Source organism: Acromyrmex echinatior, chromosome 1 (genome assembly GCF_024713525.1).
Source record: "Acromyrmex echinatior isolate Ae372 chromosome 1, ASM2471352v2, whole genome shotgun sequence".
Lineage (NCBI taxonomy): Eukaryota > Metazoa > Arthropoda > Insecta > Hymenoptera > Formicidae > Acromyrmex > Acromyrmex echinatior.
This window is the reverse complement of record NC_141852.1, coordinates 14,523,539-14,541,992: the sequence shown is the minus strand read 5'-3', so window position 1 is coordinate 14,541,992 and position 18,454 is coordinate 14,523,539. Positions and strand designations below refer to the sequence as shown.

The following is an 18,454-nucleotide window of genomic DNA, read 5'->3' as shown; positions in this document are numbered from 1 at the left end:
ATTTTAATAATCCAATAAAATAATTTTCAGATATGCATTTAGCTGAATTTTTATATTTCAGCATACACATACGTTTCTTTTTAAAAAAAAAAGATTATTTTTAAAAGAGAGCATGCAAGAACAATGCGCGTTATGTTAATTGCAAATTATGGCTAAGCAGAAATAAAAGATGCTTTAGAATTAATCTATTAAGAGCATTTTCTTTAAAGAATCGTAAATAAAAGAAAACATAAAACATTCGACAAAAACTATCCATTGCATTGAGAAGGGATTGAATAAATATTTTACTTTTGTTATATTAAGAATTGATGCTCAGAGAAAAGATACTTAATAACATTAATAAGATTTCTTTTATCATTTGTGCGTGCGTGCGTGTGTGTGTTCATAATATCTTTACTAATTATAATCTATAAAAATAGCAGTTCAATATAAATGATTATAAATTTTGAAATTCCGGCATCATTATGAAACATCTCGCGATTCACATGTCATTGAAAGTATTTAACATTAGCGAGAATAAAACATTTAGGTATACCGTTTCTACTCAATGTAAGCGGATGATTCTTTGCCAAATGTTTCATACACTTTCATTCGCAATTCTTTGAAAAAAAATATCCATTACAGACTAACTGCAAGACATTTTTTATTTCTGCCTAGCCGCAATTTGCAATTAACTTTCTCAATTACGGCTACAGATTATACAATCATTAAACAATTTTCGCTTGGTTCAAATAACCCGTTGTAGTCGAAGATTAACATAACATTAATCTCTCTCATGCTTTCTCTTTTAAAAATATTTTAATGTAAGCAAAAGTAAATTCAGAATTAGTATAAACCGACAAATGTCTTGTCGATAACAATATGAAACCTCTGCCATAGAACATGGATCCGTAGCTGTAAACCCAAATCTGCTACACATTTACTCATACTGACATTTCCGTCTACTTGCTTGTCTCTATCGTGTTGCACACTCGCACATTCCAGCCACAGACGTGCCTGTGAGCGCACAGACTCTAATTCCTTCTCCTGTATACGACAATCCATTGACGACGACTTGATTGACGTATATCCGATCAACGAAGAAACAATCCGTCCGTTTCCATAACTCGGCAATCGCCATTTACAATTCCCATCGCGGAGAGTATGTGCGAGCGTATGTGCATAATGCGACAGTAAACAGTATCAAATGAAGTATTGGGTCGGAAAATTTCCATAACGTATATTATTGATGCACCTTTAATTACACGTATCTCTTTGTATCCCAATCGTATATAATTATATAGAATGTCTTTCCGCATTATGAAGGATTTAAAAACGAGAAACGAATGGAATATTGAATAGAAATTAATATTAAAGCTTCTGAGTCCAATTCACATCCTCATCAAAACGGAATGTATCATATCCTGTTTTAAATAGCAAATGATATTCTGGATTTCATTGAAAATAAGCCGATTTTATAAAATTATCGAATTAGACACTATTACTAATTACTATATGTATTTGTGTATGTTTTTCAGTTAACTTCTTTCAAGTTATAGCAGAACCAAATCAGTAAAATCAAATAAAACTGTTGGAATATTTATATTTATTTTGTATTAAATTGTACAATTCTTTTTTTTTTTATTTTGAAGTGTCTTAATATTGAGTCTTAGTACAAAATTGGATCACTCGTGTCCTGCAGATTTCTTTTTTAAAAAAAAACTAGGAATACCAAGTAATCAGTTATAACATTTATATCAATTTTTTTTTAAATATGTATAATCTTATTTTCTAAAGATATTAAAATATATATAAAAATCACTTAATAATTTTTATATTTGTTAATGTAATAAAAATTAACTCAGAACACGAATGGTCCATGTGCTGAAGGTTAAACTAGTTCCACGATTTCTTTTTCGAAATGTCACATAGTATATACAATTATTTTTAATGGTACAATTGAGTACAAAATAAATACTGAATATTTCAACAAATCCGATTTGATTTTACTGATTTGACCCTATTAACTTAATACAGATCTTCAATTGACATCTATGTGAAATCTACGTCAATTGTAGAACGTCATGTGTTTTATTGATACATAAACTGTCATAAGATATGAATATGCAATAAATCTTGCAATACTTTTTTTCATTCATGAACGAGCGAACTCATCATGTTCTAATATGCAAATATCATTTTCATGGAGCTTGCAATTTTAACGATTGTCAGAACTATCGAAAGTGAAACGTAAAATTTCATCGTTGCGCGAATGTAAAATTTTAAGATATTTTTTTCTAACGTTTTTCGTCGTTACCAGCAAAAACATGCGGAGCAATATTTCTCGTTTAAAAAGTAATTTCAGTTATCTGAACTCGATTACTAGATGCTGTTACAGAAAATTGGACACGGTCCTACCATCGGAGTGCGAGTTTCCGTAAAGGCAATACCTGTTTTAATTTTTATAATTTGCATTTACATGGAAAAAAAATCTGTTAGCGCATTATCGACGTAACTTTTTTGCGGTCTAATAATATTAAAAAACTGGAATTTCCTGAACTTCTACATGCATACCAAATTTCTCTCATCATGGAGGTATTATGCCAAAATGTGTACAATATCTACCAATATTCTCTTAATAGATAGTCTCGAGATTATATAATAAAATCTTTTTAAGAAAATATTCTCGTTATAGTAGCAAGAGATAGAGACAATAGTCTACTTTATAATTTTATACCGTAAGCTCTTCTGCATACAACGCTTTCACGCCACTTCTAGACGTAGCATATGCTTTTTTCTGCGGAAGCTAACCCGTCTAGAAAAAACGTATTTGCCCTAAAAGCAGCGATGTAAAATGTCATTATCTTTTATGGATACATTTTCTGCACTCGTATCGGTCACGTGCTTCACGTATATAAAAATAGATTTTTTTATTACTTAAAAGGACTAAGAGGAATTACTAAAAGCAAGCACCGTAAAAAAACGACAGCGTCCGACGGTTGGACTTAAGGCTCCCTACCGTTTTAACATTAATCAAGCCGAGGTACGCTTCAATGGGAAACCCTTAACGTCGTCTCGCCACGGCGAACCGGATGCTCGATACTACGCCACTGCACCGGGAACCGGATGCCCGCAAAGCATATTGCACACAATATGTAGCGGAGATGCAACGACACGGTTCACACCGCTGCTGCCATCATCACCTTTACGCCTTCAGGCCTTCGAATGCACTGACGTCCGTTAACGATAATTTGAAATATCAACGCCAATGTGCTCTCAGAGATATTAAATTTCTGCTATAGATCTACTAGTGCTCCAACCAGTTTATCGTATGCATTCCTTGATGACAAATTCTTTGAAATACATTTTAGCGCAAACAAAGTTATCGAGACACTTATAGAAAGAACGGTTTTTTTAATTGAAATATTTAAAAATGTACACTTAAATATCAAAGAAATAATGATGAACTCAATTCCTTGACTTAAATAACATTTTCTTATTTTTAATTTCCATGTGTGTTAAAATACAAATCAATTCACTTTTTAGTTTTGAAGTAAACAATGTCCATCTTAATATTATATACTTAATAAATAAGAAACAAAATTAGAATTAAATTCAATACATTTTCTTGAATTGAATTGTTTAACTCCATTGTTTCAGTTAAATTAAAGATTAGAGGAAGCGACCTATAGAAGTTAAAAATAACTTAAATTGAGTATAATTTGATGCTATGAGTTTAATAGTTAGCTAACAGATTTGGAAATGTATACAAATTTGAAAATTTTATTTTCAAAATATTAGGTGTTGGAATTAATTCGTAGCGTTTTACAAGTGATGGGAAGTACTTTCATTAATGTATTTTTTAATGCTCATGTGAAATAAATAACATTCTTTCATTAAAAAACGCTACGAATTAATTCCAACACCTAATAATTATGTAGGACGCTCAAGTTGGTTGCTAAAATATCACAATATTTTGTAGCTTTTTTGCTCATCATGCCTAAAGTTTCTACATAATTATTATAATAGTTCAACAAAATGTTTTCAGATTTGTATCTAGCTATCCTTTTAGATACCTGAGCACAATCATTTCTTGCGTAGAGTTTTTATATAATAACCATTCATAAGCCTCTCAATTAACCGAATTTCAGAGATGACAGATGATAAAATCATATTCTCTTAATTATTTCTGTTTATGAATTTCGTTTTATAACCGAATTTTAAATTGGAGCTCCGTCATAAAGATACATAATGTTAAATGTTGTGGAATCAAAAAAATAATGAGATAAAACTGGATATTATACAGGAAAAGCTAATTCGCACCAAATTACTGCAAATAAATAAAAAGCTTTTTTATGTGCGTTCATAACTACGTTTTCGAAATTCGAATTGTATTTCGCAAAGTGAAACTTCAATCAAAGCAATCTCTGACGGGTCTATATAAAAATATAGAGGCACATTACATGCGCAGGAGTCTGTTTTACCGTTATAAATTAAAACAAGGCAAATATTCTCGCTGTAAACTGGTTTGTTGGAAGACCCAAATCTATTTAACTTTATTAAAATTTTCAGTCTTGTAAGTAAATGCAGAACACCTAAAAAATTCACTTTGTCTGAAATCCGCTCAAGAATTACTGTGAAATATAAATAAGTCTTGGGTAGCTTCTGCAAAGGAGCATCACCATCTTCATCATTCAGATCTTTAAATATGTTACTCCTTCACGAATCTACCGCACATTTCTCTATGTCTCTCTCTTTCTCTCTCTCTCTCTGCCCCCCCTCCCTCCGCCGAGTTATTCTATCAGAACTTAAGTTCGTTGCGAAAACCGAGAAGATTGAACCTTGGGTTTTTCTTAATCCAACCTGAATAGTTGCCGTAAAATTAGAAGAAGAAATGTTCTTCGTCGATCAACGGGATAATTAATAACGAAAAGTGCGGATAGATTATATTACGCTACAAAATCGAGTTAACGACGCGAGCTCTCCTTTACGGTTACCAGTCATTTAAAACCCTGAGCAAAAGCCATTCATTAGATCGCATTCCTACCTCGCGTTCTACTGAACGCGAGTTTCAGGTGATCGCTTTTCGAGAGAAAACTCTTTAATTACAACCGCACACCATCGCCGTTCTACCGCCGCTGTTCTTTTACTCCAGCTTTTTCGTGTTGCACGGTACTCTCGAATTTCGAAGAGAAATAACGCGTGCTCGCAATTAATTTCCGTTATTAGCCAAATTATTCTCGCGGTCTCTCTCAACGTGACCCTTTAAAATGCGATTCTTCGCACCGTTTCCCTCCTCTTATTCTCCTCTTAGTCACGCCGTTTCTTCGCATGTTCGTGATTCGAATCACCCACATTGGACTCACTCATCTTCTCCGCTCTGCTTCCAGGATTATCTGTTTTTCACACTTGAGTGCCCTCCCGAATTTCAGCGTCGTTTGACACGGTTTTATTAGCATGGTTAATTTTAATTGCCTTAGTAACCGGGTTTGTTGGCTGCACGTCGCAATTTCCTTTCATTCTCTTTTTCTTTTTTTTTGTTTTTACTCCTCCGGCAAAACAACCCCAAGAATATTACGATGAAACCGGACATCCGCGGAAGATGCTCGCGCCAAGAGGTACTTCTAGTTGGCTTTACTATTTTTTTTTCCCTACCGAAGGCGGCGCTCAGCGGAAAATGGACGTTAGACAAATTGGACTAAAGTGGACCGAAATGGAACAAAGTAGACATAAGTGAGGGATAGGAACGTTTTACTATGGTGGTCACGAGGTAAAAGCTGGCTGCCTTCCACGCTCAACTCTTTCGTCTTGAATTCTCATTTTGCGGAATGATTTACGGAGGGAAATTTTGCGCGTGTCTAAACTTTTATAATCATCCGACGGCGATTAAAGCTAATTTATTGTCACTGCAAGGTCCTTTGACGCCGAAAACTTAAAACGTTCGCGGTCGCGACATTATGCTTCGTGCAAAAAAACACAAGCTTCAGCAAAGGGGCTGATTCTAATTAAAAAAAAAAAAAGTCGTCGACGATCATCCTCCGATGAAAATTCACGCAGATTATAAAATTCCGAACGCTAAAGATTTTAGCCCGGGCGTAAATTTGCCATAAAGTTTTCGTCGTGCGCGTAAACGCTGAATTTACGGTGTACAATAATTTATGAAGTTTTCATCAAGATTTCACAATACGCCGCGCTGTGAAATACATGCACAGTTTCTCTCTTTCTCTCTCTCTCTCTCTCTCTTGCACGCGCGCACGCGCGTCACTCACGATAATAAAGCCGGCCAGGCGGTGAATGCAAGAGTTACCGGATTCACCGTGCCCACGACCTTATTATTACCTCCATTCGATCCATGGTTGCACAATCCTCCGGTCCGCTTACACCAACGAATCGCGTACATTTTCCCCGAGTGCGCAACAGCGCTTATCTGCTTCGAACAGAGGATTATTTTCGTCGGTCCTCGCGTTCGAAGGTCGTATTTAGCTCATCGTGTTACGTTTTGTTCGTACGTAAGACTTTTAACGATCCGCATCAACGAAAGAGAGAAAGAGAAAAAGAGAGAGAGAGAACTTTTATGAAAGTTACAACGAGGCCAGCACCAATTTTCCATAGAGCGGAAAAGCGGATTTCGACCTCAGGGGAATCGAACTTTGGTGACATTTTAAACACTTGGTAATACTTTTCTCAGAGTAAAATGTTTGCAATTTTTAAACTCTACCAGATGATCGCGTGAATAACGACAGTTACGAACCAAGTTTTCAAGCTTATACATATATACGATTAACCCACTTCATAAAGATATTATTTGATTTCGTGATATTATTGCGGTAGTTTTGCGGGCAGTATTTTTGTGGCGCTGTTTTTTTTTTCTTCTTGCCATTTCGAATTGCGACGACAAAGCTGCGGAGAGCTGGTCTCGGGGAGTGTACAGTCGCGGGCTTAAAGCTTTCTTGAGCTTTTCCAGGTCATTGTTCGTCTCGACTAGCGTAACCGGAAGAGAGTAGGAGGCACGGAAAGAGGCGGAGAAAGCTCCCTCGTAATTTTCCAGCCGCGCCGCTGCTCTAGCGACGTTATGTACAACAATGGACGGGGATGTTTCGCGAGCACAATGGACTAGTGCGGGTGAAATCATTGCGTGAGCACCAAAATCACGTAAATTTCGTCGCTCTCCCCCGCTACGCGTATTTCGCGCGTACTCTCGCGCGTATCACAGCGAAAATATGTTCGTATCTCCGATATAAAATTAGAATGAAAAGCACCATCTCTATTGTATTTTCCGTAATATCCTGTAGTTGTAACAAAAAGACTACCGCGAACGAAGAATTTTTAAAAATCAGTAAAGTACCATTCGTAAAAATTTGTAAAATATACGAAATACATTGTTAAAAATATCATGAAATTTAATATACTTTTATTATAAGTTACACAAGTTGAAATTAATTTCATAACATTACATTAAATATAATTATATTACATTAAATTTATAATGTAGGTATTTGTAACTGGAAAATATATTTGTGTATATATCCATGAAATTTAACGTACTTTTCATAAAATTCTGTTAAATTTAATATACTTTCCATAAAATTTTCCGTGGATTTGTATGAAATTTAATGCATACATTCATTACATTTAAGACTACCGTAACTTAGTTTTCAGTTAAACCATTCATTACTTTTTAGTTACCTCATAATTACAAACTTCTTTTACACGTTACTTAAATTGCTAATAAAATTTCTTTAATGTATAATTCCAAAGTATAAATATGATTTTAAATTTATAAAATATAATTCCTTCGCAATAATTTTGATAATGTAGCAAGTTTTCTACTCCGATTTGATTTCGGAGCTATATGCTCCACTTCATATAAAATTTCTTCGAGATGTCGAGATAAAATTACACAACGGCAAGGTACGTAATGTATAATAGTGTACAACGAAGAAACTATATAGAACCGAACGTATAACATTTTCCTGCTGGCATACACAGGCTGATAAGGAGACAAAGAGAACGCGATTGGATTTATGCGATCGCATTCGTCCACGTCGCAGACAATAATTTATGAAAGTCAAACGACATAAAGAGTGCACGCATGTGCGAAAAGGAGGACGTAGATCTTGACGACAAAGAGAAATAATATCGTGGAATATCTCAAGGCGGATATAAATTTTCTCTGCGTCGACGTCGATAGAAGATACTATAATCGGCCGAGGCCAATATGCATTATAAACAAAAATAAGAATGATTCAATATACGCCGCGGCAACTCGAAAGACAATGAACTGCATGATGTGCGTGTACTTTGCACACCGCATGACGATTTGATGATGCATTCGAAATTTCTCATTGAAAGCGAAACAGCATAAAATAATAAGTATAATATAACAGTAAAAAATAATAAGATATATAGATCTGATATATAATATCAGAGTTACCACAAATTTCTCATCCTAAAATTCTATAACTTTTTTCCCTGATTTCTCGACAAAATTTTATAATTTTTGTTGACTTTCAATAATATTTTTAAGTATTTTTTATTTTCCGTATTTGAAAACCGTAAAATATTTTGTTGGGAGATCAACTTAACATAGCGATGTAAATTATTATCAATGTTACTGCGATACTGCTTGTACTTTTAATTATTAAGTGGGTAGTATTCGAAAACTGCGTAGGTGCGATGTACGTATATTGAACTTTTTTAAAGCCAGGAATTTTTATTTTTCAGAAATTTTTGCAAAATTCCCTCCTTTTCCTGACAGTTTTCCATTTCCCTAACAATTCTTTGAATTCTCTGATTTCCAGTTTTGTGGTAACCATACTTATGAAAGCCATATTAAAAAGAAAAGTGTTTGGTATTTGTGATTATAATTGTGTAGTAAAATAATTATGGTTAAGCAGCTTCATTTTTTGATTATTACTGCTATAATGTTAGTAATAATAATTATGTTTATTATTCTGTGTAAAGAATATATATATATATATATATATATATATATATATATATATATAGAATTGAAAATAATTATATTGTAGTTTTTTTATTTTCGATGTTCGATATATTTTTATGCTATATAAAACTATAAATATAATATAATGTTAGTAATTAATATTAATTACATTAATAATAATTACACTTATAACTTTATATATAAAAGAATATAAATTAAATATAATTATTACTAACAACAATTATAACGGTAATAACTATAAAAGTAAAGTACCTAACTATAATTATTTTTCCATGTAATTAGACTCACGAATACTAAAACCCTTTTTTTTAGTACAGCCATAATTTTACTGAAAGAGAAAACAAAAACAGCATACGTCGAGACAAGAGATAAATTTAAAGGAAGAAAGTGGAAAATGCCCTATAAATCCTTTAAAGAATTTAATATACTTTGTCTGCGACCTTGTGAAACGCGTTTTTTAATGTTCTATGCTTGTGTGCAAGAAGTAACTTTAAAAGTATAAGAAATAGATATAAACTCAAAGAGATCACACGACTTTGCCTCGTTACGTCGCGGATTTCCTCCCCTTCAAAAAGATTCAATTCGAATAAAATATAAATAAGAATTTATTTAATTTCCTGAATCTTCCTCATTTATTTTATTTAAAATAGAGATTAAATTTGTTGTGTTTTCTGTATCTATTTTATTTAAAGATTACACAAAAAAATCAACTTAAAGCTTTGAATACGTAAAGATTCATGAAGATAAACATCATCATTATAAGGTGGTGTTTCAATTCAAATATTCTTTCTCATGATTTTAAAAACAGATGAGATTAAAGACTTTAGACTTTCGCGAACTTCACTAATAAATTCAATGCATCGCAAGCCTAATCTCAAACCAAGCATTATATAATACTTATTAAAGTCGGTAACATCGCCACATATTGTGCTAAAGATATTGCGGCCGGCAAAAGGTTCTTTTGTACAATGCCGTGCAACATCTGGAGCGCTTCTCGTGATAACCTGGCTCGTCGAGATACTAGCACGGAACGCGAGTGACGACGTTGAGAACGCAAAGATCCTCTGTTACTGCTGGAGTGATGATGCTCGCTGCAGCAGCAGCAGCAGCAACAGCAACACCTTAAAGCTATATCGGTGATAGTAATGATAACGAGAACGATAACGTTTGCAATACCGACAAGGCAGAAACTATCATCCGCGACAAGGGACGTTAAAGTTCTGTTCAAATTCAGCAACAAGAGAGAGAGAGAGAGAGAGAGAGAGAGAGAGAGAGAGAGAGAGAGAAAGAGAGAGAGATGATGCCAGTATTAGATAACTCTATGAATACGATATCTCGAAATATTTCATACGCAAGATGTTCCTCGAAGAGATGTTCTTATCGTTATAGATGCCATGGGCAATATGAAATCCAGATTTCAAAAATACAACAATATCGAGATAATCTACATTCCACGCAATTGTTAGATTTATCCGCATTTCCACCAATATTAACTTTAATCTCGGTTCAACTTATGGTGAATTCATTCGCATTATGCTGGATTAATGGACATTAAAGGCTGCTTTATATGAAGTATCTGAATGCAGTGGCATAACATAATCAATTTTGATGAATAATGAAATAATGCACGTATGTTTTGTTAACGCGTAATATCATTGTAGGGTATTTAATTGTTTAAAATATTTATGCTTTCATATTTAACTTTACTAATTTCATATACAGTAATTTTTAGTATACACTAATCTGATGTAATGCAAGTGAATTCGCTATTATTCATCTTTTTCTAGTTTTAAGAATTAGAAAAAATAAAGAATAAGTTGGACCGACGTTAAAATTCTACTTTTTTGATTGAAACAAACACAAATCTGACAATTGTAAAATCGCTTCGATATTGTGATATTTTTTTAAATCTTGATTTCATATCAACTTCTTTTTTTAATTCTTCCGTCCATTTTATCAACATAGATTAACTTTAATCTTGGTTTAACTTACTCTTTATCTCTTGTTCTGATTCTCAGAATCAGGAAAAAATAAAAAATAAGATAAATTAAAGTTAATCTACAATGATAGAAGTAAATATTAGAATTAGAAAGAAATGAAAAACAAATCGGACCGAGATTAAAATTAATTTACACTGTTTTAAATGGACATAAATCTAACAATTGCATAGAACAAAATATTAGAATCTCAATATCATCACACTTTTGAAATCTCATTTTTATATCATTTAACTATCTCTTCATCTATTTCTAATTTTTAAACACCAGACAAGCAGGTTAGACAAAGATTAAAATTAACCTACATTGGTTTAAATAGATATTACAACAAATCATCTCGACATCGTTGTATTTTTCAAATCTCAATTCATATTACTCGACTTACTTTCCTTCTTTTTTCTAATTTTTAAATTAAAAAAAAATGGACATCAAGTTGGGCCGAAATTAAAGTTAATTTACATTGATAGAAACAAGCGTTAAAGGGTGTCCTAAATTCCAAAAATCATGCATTATCCTATGCTCTGACGATGACAGAATTACGTAAAGCATACAGTTACGTCGCGAAGGGTCATCCATTTTCCTCCTTTGTATAGGCTTTCGTCATTATCACGACTTCGATTAAACGTTTTTACTGCGTGCATCGAAGCGTTTCACATAGCGTGTACTTGCTTGCATCTCCGGTTCGAAGAAGTGCACGAAGGACAACGGACGATCACGTACAATCGTAACTCCTCGCTCGGACACGAGATTGTGAACCTTGTTTCCAAGGACGTGATACGAAGGAAATATCGCGGATTTGTTAAAAGACGCCGTTGCCTCGATGCCTTCGCTTACGAACCTCAATTACTTCTCAACTAACCGAGTACTTAGTGAATTTTCACGTAACGCAATGTAATACGAATCGTTTCGGAAGTAGTGCACGGATCTTTCAGTCATGGATTCTTTATCAAATTTGATATATTTTCCTTGTAAAAGAAATCATTTCATAATTCCTTCCGTCTATAACCACAATTTTTTGATTTTCTATAATAAATATGCAAATAAGAAATTAATATGAAAAATAAACCATAGCAATTACATTAAACAAAGAAGCGAAATATCTCTCCTAAGAAAAAAATATTTTATGATGAGAAATAATGAGCGTTTAACCTTTTTTATATTAATTAGTATTATTTTTGTACTACACGGTAAATTAAAAAAAATCAATATAAATTCTTAATTGCAAAGATATAATAGTTCGTACGAATGAATTGATAGAGGCAAGAAGACGAGAGATACATGAGTGACAGAATATAAATTAAGCAATGCTGCAATACGCAGTAGATAAGCTTACATTCATTATCATATTAAATTCAGGTATTTTATATGAGACATAATGTCAGATGCGTACATAGAGAGAAAGAAATAAAAATATTCGCAAACGTGTGTGACGTTTTCTCCAATATTGTAGATTATAAAAAAGTTTAGCTATAAGAGAAATTTAACTGTGATAATATATATATATATATATATATATATATATATATATATATATATTATATATATACTTTGTGAAATATATCATTAACCGTAAAAAAATAAAATAAATAATTTGTTAGGAATAAAATGTTATTTAAATAAAAGCCGTTTAAATAAAGCTTTAGGTCAGTGAAATAAACATTATATCACAAATAAATTTTTAAAGCATCCTTTTTCTCAATATGCGAGCTGCAAACAAACAATGTATTTGAAAAAAGATTGCCGATAAGAAGTAACTTGGCAACAAAACTAACTCTAAAAAAATTACTTGGATATTTATATTCACAATTCCAAATAGTTGTTGAATCTTGAAAAACACTTCAAAAAAATTTTTAATGTTTATTTTTTTAATTTTAATAAATCAATTTTAATAAATTTGTTTAAATATTTCTAAGTAAATATATATTTATTAAATATAAACATATTTATTTTTGGTACAAAAATCATTAATTTAATTATCATTTTTATTGAATAAATATTTACTTAGTACTATTAAAAAAATATGTATTATTTAATAAATTTTTTTCAGTGCTAAAATTTCAAATCAGATTTCTAAATAATTACTTTTCTGATCTCTTCATATTTAATCAATACATATTACATTTGGTATTATATTTAATAAATTTATATATAAATATTAATAAATATATATAGATATTGGTGTATATTTATACTTTTATATACAATTTAATTAACAATTTAATTAACAATTTAATTTACAATAGAATCTCAGAAATAATTGTGAGCATTTATCGATAAGTGAGGTATAAATACAAATCTTTACATCAAAATTATAAGTAATTTTTAAACAAATATAATTATCGCATTTGTAGCTTCTCTCGAAGTATATGATTTCTAAATATAACTTAACCGCTGGAACTTGACCGAGTGCCTTTTTACACAACGTGCATGCATTTCCGTTCGATTCGTTCCCGATTCAAAATCGACAAAGTAGCTATCGGCAAAAGCCCTTTGCAAGATAAGCTCGTCAAATACGAGTACGAATACGTGGCAGTATCGCGAAACATCTTGCTCCAAGAATAGCTCGCGATTACTCGACGTGCCAGGTACGTGTGCGTCTCGAGATTTTTTCTTTCTTTCCGCACGAAAAAGCGCGGTTTGCTAAAAAATCGTGGACCACCACAAGTCACGCTTTCGATGGTGACACGCGTCGTCGCTGAATTGCGCAGTAGCGTCGCGGGTGGGCGACGCGGATGCCCGTGACACGGCGGGCTCCGAAATCGACCGGAGCGGCGCGTCGGCGTCGCGGCGGAGGAAACGTCGCGACACTTTATGAATTACGATCATCTCGGACGGGACCCGAGCGGGTGTCCCAGTTACATCGCACCGCTCCGTCGAAAGCAGGCAGGAGAGAAAGAGAGAGATAGATAGAGAGACGGAGAACGAGAACGCGCGCACGCATACGCGCGCGTCGCGACGGCACACCGACACAGATGGGCAACGGAAAGGCGCCCGTTGCCGCGCCGCGAAACGTTACGTACGCGTATGCATATAAGGCGTTTCTCGCGTCGTGATATGAAACGGACGCGCGGCGCGAAAACAAAAACGCGATATACCGCGAAGCGCCATGGTGCTCGCGCGCGACGGCGTCGCGACGCCGGCGTGGAGACATGCCGGGCGTCGCGCGAAAAATATCTGGAGGGAAAACTCACCGGTGCAACGCGTCGTGCGGGCTCTGTCAACTGCGCAGTTCACGGGCCAAAAGGCTTTCAGGCAGGGACGTGACGCGCGCGGATCGCGCCCGCGGCGGCCCGCGAACGATGTGCGCGGTGGTGACGCTGGCGTCACCGCGCGGCGCCTCGCGGAGGCGCGCCGCCATTTTAATTGTACCGCGCCGTCGACCGCGATTAATGGCCGGTATTCATTCATAAGAGCTGCGCACAATCAAAAGAATAGGAAACAGGGAACAGACTTTTGCATAACGCATAGTGCATAAGAGAATCAACCAATCGAAAAAGTTGTTCTTTTCCGTGAAGTGGAAGAAAAGGAAGGATTCTACTGATCCTCAATGAGCCTCAATAAGACACTTATGATGAGTATTTGTGCAAAATTCGTTCTTATAGAATATAATAATTACGAAACATACGGAATGATTTGTAAATTAATCCTCACGATACACGATGCGACATTCCATGACTGTGATTCAAAATTTATAAAGATGCGATACTGCGAGTATCGAGATATCGAAAAGATGGCGGACCAATCATGTTGCGAGATGTCGAGATCCGTTCGTTTCCCGCGTTTCCTACACTCGAAATATGCTTGATTTTTTAAAAGAAAAAAAATGAGTTAATATACCCAAAGCACAATCAGAATGATCAGGAGTTTTATGTTAAAAAATATTACAAATGAAATTTTGATTAAAAAAAAATATAGGCTCATAAGTTACTGCATAGATAAGATTTAATATGATTTCATAAACCATTAAGAAACACTGAAAGAAAAATTTTTTTGTGATAATAGTATGGTAAAATAATTACAAAGCTCTACTTTTATAGTTATTATTTTATAGTTATTTATTGCTATAATATTAATAACAACAATTATACTTATAGCTCTATATACCAAAAAGAATATTCCTTAACATCAAAAGTGATACAATTAAAAAAAAGTAATTTTTTAATCATTATTATGAAGTTAATTATTAGTAAGTTAGATAAAGATTATTCTATCAATCATTAAAGGTAGACTCAACTTCACAGTCTATCTGTCAAATAGCACTTGTATCGTGTTCTTAAGATTTTCAAAGAGATTATAGTATTTTCTATAACAGTGACACATTTTTTGAATTGTATCGTTTCTGTAAACAAAAAGGAAATTTTTTCTACAGAAAACATTTAAAATTAAGACTGTTTTGATAATCGAAGTATGAAAAAGAAATTTTATTATAAATTTAGCCACTTCAGCTAATCAAGATACATAAATGTAAGCTGCTGATACGTTAAAGTACATTACATAGTAAAAAAAACATTGTGTATTTGTGTTGGAAACTCACGTTTTTATTAACAATTTATGTTGAATGTTTTAATATATTCGAGTGTTAATTTAATTGTAATTATATATTTATACTGTAATTATGTTATTTAAAAATTTTGTGTTAAATCTAGATTCAACTTTTCTTAGTGTCAAAATGATATAATTTATAAATAAATGAACAAATAATATTATTTATGAATAAATGAACAAATGAAAAAAATAATTTATTTTAAAACGTAAATTATAAAATTATACTAAAAAAATATATTCGACAGTTGGTTTACAAACTGTGTTGTCTTTTTTGTGATTATTTTTTTATAATATCTGTGTTATTCTCTAATATATTCATCTTATATATGTTAAGTGAACACAAAAATTTGAATTTATCAGTTTACTTGTTCAAGACAAAATGAGCTATATTTGACATAAATTTCACAACAGTGTACTTTTGCTGAATTATTCTAGATTTGTAATTTTTTAAGATATAACATTGTCATAATGAAAAAAGGAGTGATTCTTAGAGATTGTAAAACGAAAATGACAAAAATATTATAATATTTAATGATGTGTCTAAGACAGGCCTGTCCAATTTGAGCTCTAGAGCCAAAACACAAAGCCATCAACATAAATAAAATTCAATGTGAATAAGATTTCGGAGACTGTAAAGTGTTGCTACGCATTTAAGTGACGCTTATTAATACTTTATTATATTAGTCCTTGAAATCTTACAATGAATTTTTTGCGTCGATAGTTTTGGCTTCGGAGCTCTGATTGAACAGGCCTGGTTTAAAAGAATATTCTTTTTGCTGATATTTACAACAATTTTCTGTTTAGTTGGAAAATAGCTTCTTCCTTTTTTAAAAAAACTTAATTTTTTTAGTTATACATGTCACTTTCGAAAGGAACAATATTGTTTCTGAAAATAACATTGTATAGTACTTTACCATGTAATTATAATAATACCAAATACCAAAAACGTTTCTTTCAGTGAATAATTGAATTACTATTAATCCTTCGCCAATAATGTGAACTTTCCATCCTTTGTCTGCAATCCTCTTCAAACTTTAGATTTTTATGTTCGGATTGTATAAAAATCTGAAAAAATTCTTACATATTTGCAAAAGCATCAACAAGTTTTTACCATTAAAAAGTTAATTTACATTTTTTATAAATTTAAATTCATCTACCCGAATTCACAATTGAAAAATCAATATGTCTTTAAAATCCAACATTGCCGATAGAGGGTAAAAAAAACATGATCAATGCAGTTAATTATACGATACATGTACAATAAAAATATTTTGTATTTGTGTGAAAAAACTGATCTTTGTTAAAATTTTTATGTTGAATTTTTAACATATTTAAGTATTAATATAATATATAATGTATTATTTATGAACTTTGCGAATATATATTCAATAGTATTCTTAGTATTGAAGTAACTCATTTTATAATAAGAAAATGAACAAATAACATAAAAATAATGTATTTTAAAATGTAAATTCTAAAATAAATAAATAAAATACGTAAATTTGATATATTATAAATGTTAATTTTACTTAAAAAAAATACTTTCGCAATTTGCTTACAAATTGTGTCAGTGTTATTCTTGTATTAATTTTTACATAATATTTGCATTATTTCTTAACATATTTATTTTATATTAAGTTAATACAAAAATTTGGGTGGATCATTTAAGATATATAAAATGCGTTAAATTTAACATGAATTATTTAAGTGCGTATGCACACCTCGCGATGATCGTATATCCATTGCGCACTTGCTGCACTTCGATAAGAAGATTCATTTGAAATGCGAAACGAAATTAGTATTAACGATTGCGCGAAATGTTCAATGCGTTACGACACTTGCTACAATAATTCGCGGGTAGAACTTCCTCTCGAACAATCGAGCAACTAGAACGCAATTCGCCGTGGAAAGTTTCCACTGAAAATCGACGATGATTCAAGCAAGTCATGGCGATATAATTCGCAAAGTACATACCAAAACCAAACTCGCATCCGCTCGCCACTCTATCCGCAATGCTCGTCAAGATAGTTCGCGAATTTTGAAAACCAATGTGAATTCAATCGTTCGAACAACTGTCCAAGGTAACAACTCTGTGGCGCCGTAAACGAACGAGAGGTGATTTGAATCGCGGGCGCGGTTCAATTTCAACTGACGCGAAGTCAGCGCCATCGCGCGGGAAATGGCGGCGACGGCAGCGCCATCTGTCGCGAAAAATGCCAAGCAGAGTCAGGCGCCAGGTTGACCGCATGAACGAAATATCAGCTAAACAGCAACCCCCCTCGCCGTCCCGCCCGCTTCTCCTACATCCGCTCGATCTCAATCGATTCGCAGCCTGGGATGTCGGGACAATTGCAATTCGCGCGTATTATCGCGTTCATTAGGACGCGCGAAACACGTCCGTCCGACGCGCGCCCTCTTTGCACAATGTGGTGTAATCCTCGACCGTGCACGCACGCAAGACCCGTAGCTGTTTCCCCATGGCACAGGTTTGCGTCACGCGCGAGCACATTGTCAGGCGCACGTATTGCCGAAAAATCGTGCCACTCACCGTCTCATTCTCCACGATGCACATTGGCTCCACTTCCATGGCGTTGCGAACGATACGCGTCGGTCTACGGAAACGAATAGGTGCTTTCGGAATGGCTCGCTCTTCGCGATGGCGATCGTCCGTAACACTTCGCGACGGCAACGTGTGTCTGTTTACAAACACTGCAAGGTCACACATCAGACCGCCGTTTCCTCCCCACTTTCCCGCCCACCCCCGCTCACTTCAGACCGCTGCGCGCATTACGTCACGAGGCGCGCGATGGTGGCGGCGCTACGCGATGAGACACCTAACTTCCCGTGAAAATGCGACGCGCGCGCGCGAATGAACGATTTTATAGGTCGCGATGATGAACGAGAATAGGAACGAGGTCGACCAGATGTCTCGGAAACTGATAAAATTGAGTCAATAATCAAAGTA

General features: G+C 33.8%; 1 protein-coding gene across 1 annotated transcript in view; it reads right to left on the bottom strand.

Annotated features, from left to right (window-relative positions):
- REPTOR-BP (REPTOR-binding partner) overlaps positions 1–18,225 on the bottom strand; it is a 37,092-nt gene extending 18,867 nt beyond the window's left edge. Inside the window, exon 1 of the mRNA XM_011057592.2 lies at positions 18,038–18,225. Within this exon, the coding sequence (XP_011055894.2) occupies positions 18,038–18,214 (177 nt within the window). The 5' untranslated portion in view covers positions 18,215–18,225. The remainder of the gene's footprint in view (positions 1–18,037) is intronic.
- Positions 18,226–18,454: the final 229 nt, after the last annotated feature.